The sequence below is a fragment of the Lactuca sativa genome, chromosome 5, assembly GCF_002870075.4.
Source record: "Lactuca sativa cultivar Salinas chromosome 5, Lsat_Salinas_v11, whole genome shotgun sequence".
In the NCBI taxonomy this organism is placed as follows: Eukaryota; Viridiplantae; Streptophyta; class Magnoliopsida; order Asterales; family Asteraceae; genus Lactuca; species Lactuca sativa.
This window is the reverse complement of record NC_056627.2, coordinates 243,846,305-243,857,077: the sequence shown is the minus strand read 5'-3', so window position 1 is coordinate 243,857,077 and position 10,773 is coordinate 243,846,305. Positions and strand designations below refer to the sequence as shown.

Genomic DNA, 10,773 nt, shown 5'->3' with positions numbered 1-10,773 from the left:
AAGGAGGGTATTTGAGAGAGAGAATGGTTTTTGTGAGAAGAAAATGAGAGTTTTGCGCCTCTATTTATAGGCTGGAAACTCGGAGTACGCGGGGCGTACATAACAGGTACGTTGGGCGTACTGCGCGTTATGCTGGGCGTACATGGACAGGTGTCGCAATTCGGTAGCAAGACGTGAGGAGGAAGCAACGGATAGGATTGATGCCACGTGTCACCTCTGAAGTTAATTAAGAAAATTAATTATTTTCTAAAATCTGTAACTTTCGCATACGAGCTCTGTTTTTGATGTTGTTTATATTCACGTGTAGGTAACGACGTGATCTACAACTTTCGTTTAGACTCTGTCGACTAATTTTGACTTTATTTTTAAAGTTATATTTTAACAGGCTTAGACAGATAAAGTCCGTTAAAAATTCATAATTTTGTCATCCGACGTCTGTTTTCGTCTGTCTTTATATTATTGAGCTCTTATTAATGAGATCTTCGATTCTTGTTTAGATTGTGGCGGCTAAATATCGATTTTTGGGTTGCATAATGCTATGCCAAATCTTAAAAAAAAATCATAACTTCCTCTAACGAAGTTAGATTTGGACGTTCTCCATATGCACACTCTCGGTTTAACATATACTATGACTCTCATTTAGATCACTAAGGCTAAAAAGTATTTTATCGCAAACTCATTTTTTACGATACACAACGTCGTGTCGGTTTTGTCGCAAAAGTTCGACGTGTCATAACTTCTTCATTATAAGTCGGATTTCAGCGTTCTTTATATCCTCGAAATCCTTGTTATGACAACTTCAACTTTCTGTAAAGATATTGGGTCAAATCTTCATTCTATTTTTGACGTATATTATTATTATTATTATTTTCTTATATCGTTATAAGCACATATGTAGCACATAAATCACATAATACTCAAATAATTCCTCTTCATTGCTTCAAAATAGGGTACAATTGTTGACCCTAACTATTACATAATAATGCTTAGCGTAGAAATGTGGGGGTTATACTTACACCCATCCTTGTCAATCCCTCTTTCCAGATCGTTCCTCCTTACCACTTGGGGTTCAACTTGGCTCACAGTTCGGCTATAATTCCCTTCTCCCGACTGTTCCTCCTCCAACTCAAGTTGCACAATGGGTGAAGCAGGTTCTCGTCCATTTTCCTGGAGTAGATGCCTTGTCTCTTCCATTTGATGATCTAACATTGCTTGTATCATCGCCATTGTGATAGGTTCGGATGCATGTGCGATGACTAGTGCACGACCGATTTCTCGCTCAGGCTATTGGTTTTCCATTGCTGTTTCCTAATCTACTTCTTGTCCTCACCATGTCGTTCTATACACCAAAGTGGCATTTAGTGTGCCGAGACGAGAATATAGATAGGGAAGGTTTAGGCACGTAATCCTCCTTATCACTACGAATAGTTATATGTCGGTTCTAATACCGTAATTAAACGTTTAGAAACCTTAACACATAAAATTTCCTAACTCTAGGTCGGTAACATACCTTAAATCTAGTAATAACGATTTAGATAGGCTACATAAGGCATCTTCTAGCATGCAAAAGTCATTTAACACAATAAACAAATTAGGCATATAATCTTAAAGTAAGCTAGTGTTTGTGTCAATTCAAGTGTACTACCTAAAATATAATAGACATACTCCTCACGATCATCGCTTAACATTCTAAGTTTAAGTTTAGAAATCCTATAAATTTATAGTTCGCTTAAACTGATGCTCTGATACCAATTGTGACATCCCCAAATTTACGGTTTTGATTCAGTGTCGTTTTTGCGGTTTTTCATGCAGATTTGAGGTTATTTCTGCACGGATTTGGTTTTCAACTGGAAATGAGTCGGTGAGATTTTGTGGTTAAAATTGTGCGGTTTTTTTCATTTTCAAACCAAAATTTTTGGCAGATTTTGTTTTATTTACAAAATTTTGTTGACTTTCATTTATTTTTAGATTTTTATTGCAAATAATCTACCATTTCAATCCATTTTATTCCTGCAAGTTGCGTTTTATTATATATTAAATAATATTATGATTATTTCGGTTTTTATGGTGTGGTTATATGGAATTTACATTTTTTTTACATAAAACCACACCATTGGTTTTATGTTCGGTTTCAGTTTTTCAATTTTCAATACGGTTTTTGCTAACATCTAAATAGCCCGTGATTAAATATCATTATATTTGTATTATTATTTACAATAAATAAAATATTATTTACAACAATTATCCTTTCTTATTTGTCATGATTTCTACACAAAATGTTAAGATAGTTATTTACTTAGATCCGACAACTCATTAAATAAAAAACAATATCTATGTATACAACACTTTGCCAAACCATATACTACTATTCATATAAAATTAATAAAGAAGAAACAAACAATTTTTAGTTAATTTAGTACAAATGATAAAATATATCCCTCCGATTTTAACACTTTAGTTTTGTCTATTATTAATAAAACTAGTTGTGAGGCTCAGATATTACACGAGTTGATTAATACAAAATATTGAATACAAATCACTAAATGGTAATTTTATTTGAATTTGAAATTTAAAATAAATTAAAAATATTGTTTTTATTAAAAAAACATGTAAAAAAGTAAATTAAAACTATGTGCTTAATTGTGAAACTCATATATTAATATGTTAATTATAACAAAATGTTAAATACATTCAATTATAAATTTATTTAAAAATTGAACTTGAAGTTTGAAATTTAAAATTAATATAATCATTTTAATTTATAGAAACTAAATTAATGATATATTAAAATATAAAAAAATAAAATAAATTACAAATAAAAAATAAATATCTTAAAATTCGACAAAATAACACGTTGGTATAATAATATGCAATAAGATTATTTTAATAAGTAGTTCTAACAATAATTTATGTCATAATGAGAACCGAAAAATTCATTTACTCAATTGAAATAAATAAATAATTAAATTTTTTTTTATACTTTTTAAACCCAAAAATATGTTAATCTAGCGCCGGTGAAAGCGAGTAAACGAACCCTTCTCCTTTTTGAAACGTTTCTTGGGTATAATTATTTGAAATAATTAAAGTTAATTTTATTATTAAAATAATTACGCATAAAGCAAAAAACCATGTCCATGTGGGTCTTCTCTTCATCTCTTGTACAACCTGGTTTGCATTCAAACCACTCCTCCATGTGGAAAGCAAAACCAAATCCACTTTTTTCTGATTAAAATTCTCCCAATTTTACAGAATAAACATCTCCCACTGACTAAATTCTGCCGGAAAAACTAACTTTCCGGCGTCTTTCTTCATGCATTCATGTGTTTTAGTGAACACAATTTCAAGAAAGTAGAGCGAATCACTGAATCTTGAGTTTGATTAAATCTTGATTATGTCTTCTCCGCCATCTCCGGCGCCTACAGCACCGCCGGTTAACACCACTTCACCGCCACCAGCCGCAGCACCCCCACTTCCAACTCCAACCACCCCCGTTTCTCCCTCTCCGGCAGCTTCTTCACCGCCGGCCCCTGTACCGCCTGCGTCTTCTCCACCGGCGCCTGACGCTACACCTCCTTCAGTATCCCCTCCGGCGCCACCTACATCCACCTCCCCACCGCCTTCTACCACTTCTCCTTCCCCACCCACTCCAAGAAACAGCCCGCCGTCTCCTTCGGGTAGATCTACGCCATCTCCGCCGCCTCCAAGAAGTTCTTCCTCCACTCCGCCGGGACCCTCTTCGTCGTCAGATAGTTCATCCGGGATTTCCACCGGCGTCGTCGTCGGAATCGCTGTTGGTGGCGTTTTAATACTTGCTGTATTAACTATCTTGTTTCTTTGCTGTAAAAAGAAGCGAAAAAGAAGTCAGGCCCCTGTTGGTTATTACGTTCCACCACTACCCCCACCTAAAGGTTCGCACTTTTTCTCAATTCCATATTTTATCCTCCTCATGTTCATAGATCTTTCTTCAAGATTTTAATCATATCAATTCCCTAATTTCAACATCAATCTGTAGTTGATTCATACGGTGGTCCACAACAATGGCAACAAAGCGCTCCACCACCCGGCGACCATCTTCTCACAATGCCACCACTAAAACCCACTCCTCCACCAGCACCGTCGGCAGCACCTATCAACTCTCCTCCCTCGCAACCTCCACCGCCGGCCCTATTTAACAGCGGTGGTTCCGGTTCCAACTATTCCGGCGGTTCAAACCCTCTTCCACCGCCTTCCCCAGGAATGTCACTGGGTTTCTCAAAGAGCACATTCACATACGAAGAATTAGCGAGAGCCACAGATGGGTTTTCCGAAGCCAATTTTCTCGGACAAGGTGGTTTCGGTTATGTCCACCGTGGTGTTCTTCCGAACGGGAAAGAGGTGGCGGTGAAGCAACTAAAAACGGGCAGCGGGCAGGGGGAACGTGAGTTTCAGGCGGAAGTTGAGATCATTAGTCGAGTTCATCATAAACATCTCGTTTCTTTAGTTGGATATTGCATATCAGGAGCTCAAAGATTGGTTGTTTATGAGTTTGTTCCAAATAACACCATGGAATTCCACTTACATGGTAACTTTTCCATTTTTGCCAAAACTACTACATATTTAGAAATTACAATCATCAATTAGTTTCAAAACCAGAGTATTTATTATTATTTTTATTTATTTATTTTTTTATAAATTTCAGGAAAGAATCGTCCCGTAATGGAGTTTCCCACAAGGCTGCGAATTGCTCTTGGAGCTGCCAAAGGACTCGCGTATCTCCATGAGGATTGTAAGTACCGTTTCTTTTTTACTTAATCGACAAATATATATATAATTATATTATAAAATTTATATATAATAGAAAAGACTTAATGTGTTAATTTGTTTGTAGGCCATCCGAAGATCATTCATCGAGATATAAAAGCTGCTAATATACTTCTTGATTTCAATTTTGAAGCAAAGGTAACTTATTATCGTTATAACACCGAGCTATCTGCTATCTGTTATCTGTTATCTGCTATCTGCTATCTGCTATATTTGTTGTATATTTACTAGCCTCGAATAAACTGTGGCAGGTAGCGGATTTTGGGCTTGCGAAGATAACTTCCGATGTTGCCACTCATGTCTCGACCCGTGTGATGGGAAGTTTTGGGTACATTTTTTTTCTTTCTCGAGTTTCATTTTCATATCAGATTTAGTAATGTACTTTGTTTATTATATTTTGTATCATTCTACTTTCATTTCTTCCTATTACAACATTGTACTTTTCTCTTTCAAAAAGAAAAAAAAAACATTGTACTTTGAAAAATCTACCCAATTATTGCATTGTTATTCGAATACATAGCAATTTTAACTTACATGTAATAAACTAATAATAAGATTTTTTTTTTGAAAGTACAACGTTTTAATAAGAAAAAATTTGAAATTAGTTTCATCTCATGTATTTAATGTTGATAGGTACCTAGCACCAGAATATGCAGCCTCAGGCAAACTTTCAGATAAATCTGATGTTTTCTCATTTGGTGTGATGCTTTTGGAATTAATCACTGGAAAGAGACCTGTTGATTCAGCTCAAACTTTTATGGATGATAGTTTGGTTGATTGGGTAAGTTTAGTTTTTTTTTTTTTTTATACTTTTTATTTAAAAAAAATTTAGTCAAAAAGTTTGAAACTTTTGTTGGAATGTGGATTTGGCCCTATATGTGAAGAAAAAAGTAGGCAAGACCATGTGTTTACACGTTAACAATGACCCATCAAGTTTTCTTTATGAGCACACATATAGAGAATTTTTCAGGCATTATTAGGCTTGAAGTCAAAAAGATTTGAACTTTTTGTTAGGAATTTGTTGATTTGGACCAATCATATGAGAAAAGTTGGCAAGAACATGCTTTATGAAAATCTTTACTAGAATTTAGATATGGGTCGTATCACGTATGAACTTATTTTAAGTTGAAAAAGTTTTGGGTTGGATGCAAAAATAGCAACTTACTTTCATTGATTTGTTTATTATAGCATCTTATTTTCAATGTTTTTATTCTATCACAACATGATACTATTTTCACTTCTATAATTTGATAAGAGAAAAATGAAAATACAATGCTATAATTTTGTGGATTTGTAATATGTTAAAGATTTTTTTTAAAAGTACTAAAAAAGAAATGAGAATGAGTCTATAAAAGTTTTGGGTTATATGCCAAAAATAACAACATGCTTTCAATTTCTTTTTTCTTATTAACATTATATTTTGATCAATATCTACCTAACATATAGCAATTTAAATGAATTTATATCTGATGACATTGCTAAATGAAAGTAGGATGCTATAATAAACAAATATATTAAAGTACATTGCCATTTCTTTGGTTTTAACCCTAAAAAAAATTGAACATACAATATCGTAATAAAAAAAAAGTTGTAAGTTACTATTTCTTAATTTAAGCTATCATAAGGTAGTTTTTTCTCTAAGTATAATATGCGTAACAAGAAAAAAGTTTGAAAGTATGTTGTTATTTCTTGCATTTATTAATGGAACTTAAATTACAGGCAAGGCCATTGCTGACACGAGCCATGGATGATGGAAACTTTGACACGATAGCCGATCCGCGGCTACAAAAAGACTACAACCATAGCGAGATGGCTCGCATGGTTTCTTGTGCTGCGGCCTGTGTCCGCCACTCAGCCAGACGCAGGCCGCGCATGAGCCAGGTGGTCCGGGCCCTGGAAGGAGATGTCTCACTCTCTGACCTGACCGAGGGGACCCAACCTGGCTCAGTTGGATCGCTCTACGGGTCCCGCGGAAGCTCGGATTATGATACGGCTCAGTACAATGAAGATATGGTGAAGTTTAGAAAGATGGCTTTGGGTGGTACTCAAGAGTATGCAAGTAGTGAATATAGCCGACCCACGAGTGAATACGGGTTGTACCCGTCTGGGTCAAGTAGTGAAGGTCAAAATACCCGAGAAATGGAAATGGGTAAGTATAAAAGAGAGGGTTTTAGTGATGGGTTTTGATGTATAAAATTTGTTGGTAATTTTGATGATATGTTCTTGTATGTTATTGGAAAAAAAATTGTGGGAATGGGTAATGATTTTATTATTTTGTTGTGAGTTTGATTGTATTTATTGATTACATTTTGTTCTATACACGAATGGGAATTCTTTTATTTCTTTGTCTTTTTTGGTTTTAATTGAGATCGCAATAGTTGGTTTGTATTGAGGACAAAAGTTGATGTTGATGGAGTTTGACACGTTGTGATTTGTGGGACCTTTACAAGACTTTAAGGCCTAAATTTAGAACTACATAATGGGATTTGCTTCATAATTAACTGATCGACATGAAAGAGCATGTCGATATTATTACATATTTGATCGACATAAATTATATTTATTCTAGAAAATAAAGATATAATTATATGTCCAAGATAAAAAGGGTTGTATAATATGTTTTCTATTAGTTTTGGTAAAAGGTTGAATCTCATACCTGTTAATATCATAATTAAAGGCTTTATTTTCAGTCTTTTAAATCATATATAACATCATATATGCTTTTTATTAGGTCTAATAAAAAAACTAGATTTGGCTTAATTAAATCTTGAATCAATTAGATCTAAATAAATGTGAAATCCGTGTACTACACGGGTTGATTTAAAAAATTATATATGAAGATATAAACATTAACTATTTTTTTAAAGAAAACATTAAAAATTAAAGTGTAAACATTCAATATTTCTTAAAATAAAATTTCAAAATATATACAAACAAAAAGATGAATAAATAAATAATTCAATTTATACTTATAAAACAAACTACAAAAAAATAATTATATTTTGACCATATAACCTTTTTTTAGCTTGTCAATAAAAAGTAACAAAGTTTAATTATTTTTTCTATATATACTATTTTGTCTAAAATAACATTGAACTTTGAAAAAAAACATGCCAATTTTGAATTATATATACTCAAGGAACATATTAAAATTTGAAAATATAAGAAAATAAATTAATGACACATTATTTACTTTCTATAACTTAAAAATCAGATAGTTAATTAAGAAAATCAAAAATTACCACAAAGTGACAAGTAAAAATTAATTTCTAACAATTAACCACAAAATTACATGTGTTAAAATGCATGAAAATATGACATGTGTCAAAAAAAAATTTCATCTACTCTAATAAATGAAGGTTTTTTTGCCACATGTCATATTCTCATTCATTTGGACACATGACATTTTATAAAATTTTTAAATTTTTTATTTTCCACTTGTCATTTTATTGTAATTTTCATTTTATTAAATTAAAATTTCATATTTAATGTGTAAGGTAATATATATATATATATATATATATATATATATATATATATATATATATATATATATATAAGGTATTTATTAAAAATAGTGTATATATGTAATGTATTCAATACATTAAAGCCTTATTAATTTTAATAATTCAAAAAAATTCTCATTTTTCTTACAAATTCAAACTTTTCAAATTATTAAAATTTCATATTTATTTTTTTAAAATAAACTCATGTAATACATGGGTCTCACACCTAGTTTATTAGTATGAATTATCACACAATATCTCAACTAAAATCCTTTTTAATCACACATATCTCAACTAAAATTGTTTTTAAAATCCATAAATTTGAAATGGAAACTAGATATATGTGACAAGGTGTGAAAACGTAAATGCTAAATATGAACAAAAACAGGTTGGAAAGTGTTGAATAACAATAGTTAGAGGGCATTGATAGCTAAAATGACAGGTAGTTATTCCCGTTAAAAGTTACAATATAAAATGACAGAATCTTGGTATATTCTACACTTCAATCATAACAAGGAATTGCAGAGTGGTATGAACCCTAGATTCCGTTTCATCTAGGGGACGAAATCGGAGAAATTGAAGTTCTGAATTCATGGCGTCCCGTCGTCGTATGCTTCTCAAAGTCATAATCCTCGGCGACAGCGGGTTTGTCTCTTTAATTCCTCGATTTTCGATATTTGTAATTAATACTTTACTTAATCACTGATTTGAGGTCAATTACGCTGTTTTATGGTGTTTATTGATTGATTACAGGGTTGGAAAGACATCTCTCATGAATCAGTATCCTTAATTTCCAGATCGTTTTAGTTCATCTCGTTGCCCTAACTTCACTGCTAAATTTTGAAATGGAATCGAGATCGTTCAGCTTGTTGATATCGTCGAATCTTATAATCGAAAATACTCCATTAATTTTCGTATTCATTTAATAGAAAAAAAAAAGATATCAGTTTTGGTTTGGAAACGAACTGAACTTTTTGTGAGAATTCAGAGTGTTGATCTTTTTTTTTGGTAATTGAAAGTGTATACAAAATTGATATGCATGTGATCATATTGTTATCAGCCTTAATGGTGTGAATTCAGATACGTGAACCGAAAGTTCAGTAATCAGTACAAAGCTACAATCGGAGCTGATTTCTTAACTAAAGAGATACAATTTGAAGATAGGCTTTTCACTTTACAGGTCTGATTCATTACCAAAAGTCCATGAATAAGTTTAGAAGCATCCATTATTGAATTCGAAAGGTGATTTTGTTACAGATATGGGACACAGCTGGACAGGAGAGATTCCAAAGCCTAGGTGTGGCATTTTATCGTGGTGCAGATTGTTGTGTTCTTGTGCATGATGTGAATGTGATGAAGTCATTTGAGAGTCTTAGCAATTGGAGGGAAGAGTTTCTTATTCAAGCTAGTCCTTCTGATCCAGAAAACTTTCCATTTGTTGTTTTGGGAAACAAGATCGATGTTGATGGGGGCAATAGCAGAGTGGTAATATGGTCTTTCTATCTTTTTTTTTTTTTTTTAATTTAAATTCATCAAGATTTACATGTAACAAATACTCTTCTGAAGTGGAATACATTTGTTTAATCTACTTTGTTGTTTTCAGGTGTCTGAGAAGAAAGCAAAAGCATGGTGTGCTTCAAAAGGAAATATTCCTTACTTTGAAACATCTGCTAAAGAAGGGTTTAATGTTGAAGCTGCTTTCGAATGCATAGCCAAAAATGCTCTCAAAAATGAACCCGAAGAGGAAATGTATGTTTCCTACCCCTCTTTTTTTTTTTTTTTTAAAGAATTTTGAGAAAATAAAGGAAATTGAATGAAAATAAATGAGCATAAGTTTGTAAACACATCCTAACAGTTTTTTTTTTTCACTTTTTGTTGGGGATGAAGGTATATTCCGGATACAATTGATGTGGCAAGGGAAAGACAACAAAAATCTTCGGGATGTGAATGTTAAATGGATTATTTCAAGGTATTCTGATGCAAGTTTTATGTATATTTTGAAGAGATGACGTCAGCTATACCAAGTTCTTCTTTATCTTCGTCCATATATTCCTATTATATTTCATAGTTGATACACACTAAATTGTTGATTAATTTGGTTTATATGTAATTTGTTATCAAGTGCTACAAGTTATTCTCATAATCTCTTTCTAAGGTCCACTGTTCATATAATATGTCGATTACGAGTTTTGATAATATATAAGGATGAGTCGATCTACAAACACTTTCTTTTTTGTGTCTTAAGATATTTTTATAAATAAATAAGAGTAAATTACATAAATGGTCCCTATGGTTTGGCAAAATAGGCACATATAGTCCAACTTCAATAAAATAGACAAAGTCGGTCCTTGTGTTTTGTCGGTATTGTAGGAATAGTCCTTCTGACACACGGCGTCAAAAATATGCTGTTACAATTTTGTAAAATGACATTTTTACCGGTTGGTTTTTTTTTTTTTTTTTTTTTTTT

General features: G+C 32.5%; 2 protein-coding genes across 2 annotated transcripts; both read left to right on the top strand.

Moving 5' to 3' along the window:
* Positions 1 to 3,151: 3,151 nt before the first annotated feature.
* On the top strand, positions 3,152 to 7,139 carry LOC111918611 (proline-rich receptor-like protein kinase PERK1). Its single transcript, XM_023914255.3, has 7 exons — positions 3,152 to 3,908; positions 4,013 to 4,561; positions 4,679 to 4,765; positions 4,868 to 4,938; positions 5,052 to 5,128; positions 5,434 to 5,581; positions 6,520 to 7,139. The coding sequence occupies exons 1-7, from the start codon at positions 3,392 to 3,394 to the stop codon at positions 6,985 to 6,987; spliced, it is 1,917 nt and encodes a 638-aa protein (XP_023770023.1). The 5' UTR covers positions 3,152 to 3,391; the 3' UTR covers positions 6,988 to 7,139.
* A 1,656-nt stretch (positions 7,140 to 8,795) lies between these two features.
* Positions 8,796 to 10,460, top strand: LOC111918612 (ras-related protein Rab7). The gene is made up of 6 exons (XM_023914256.3): positions 8,796 to 8,951; positions 9,060 to 9,086; positions 9,387 to 9,486; positions 9,564 to 9,791; positions 9,910 to 10,055; positions 10,194 to 10,460. Exons 1-6 carry the CDS (start codon positions 8,899 to 8,901, stop codon positions 10,258 to 10,260), a joined length of 621 nt encoding a protein of 206 aa, XP_023770024.1. The 5' UTR covers positions 8,796 to 8,898; the 3' UTR covers positions 10,261 to 10,460.
* The last annotated feature ends 313 nt before the right edge of the window (positions 10,461 to 10,773 follow it).

Excerpts from the sequence above, each read along its gene's own strand:
- LOC111918611 (XM_023914255.3), top strand. The coding sequence starts at position 3,392 with ATGTCTTCTCCGCCATCTCCGGCGCCTACAGCACCGCCGGTTAACACC. Across the intron at positions 4,562-4,678 it reads CATGGAATTCCACTTACATG|GAAAGAATCGTCCCGTAATG; the intron begins GTAACTTTTCCA and ends TATAAATTTCAG. Across the intron at positions 4,939-5,051 it reads ATTTCAATTTTGAAGCAAAG|GTAGCGGATTTTGGGCTTGC; the intron begins GTAACTTATTAT and ends AAACTGTGGCAG.
- LOC111918612 (XM_023914256.3), top strand. The coding sequence starts at position 8,899 with ATGGCGTCCCGTCGTCGTATGCTTCTCAAAGTCATAATCCTCGGCGAC. Across the intron at positions 9,087-9,386 it reads AAGACATCTCTCATGAATCA|ATACGTGAACCGAAAGTTCA; the intron begins GTATCCTTAATT and ends GTGTGAATTCAG. Across the intron at positions 10,056-10,193 it reads AATGAACCCGAAGAGGAAAT|GTATATTCCGGATACAATTG; the intron begins GTATGTTTCCTA and ends TTGGGGATGAAG.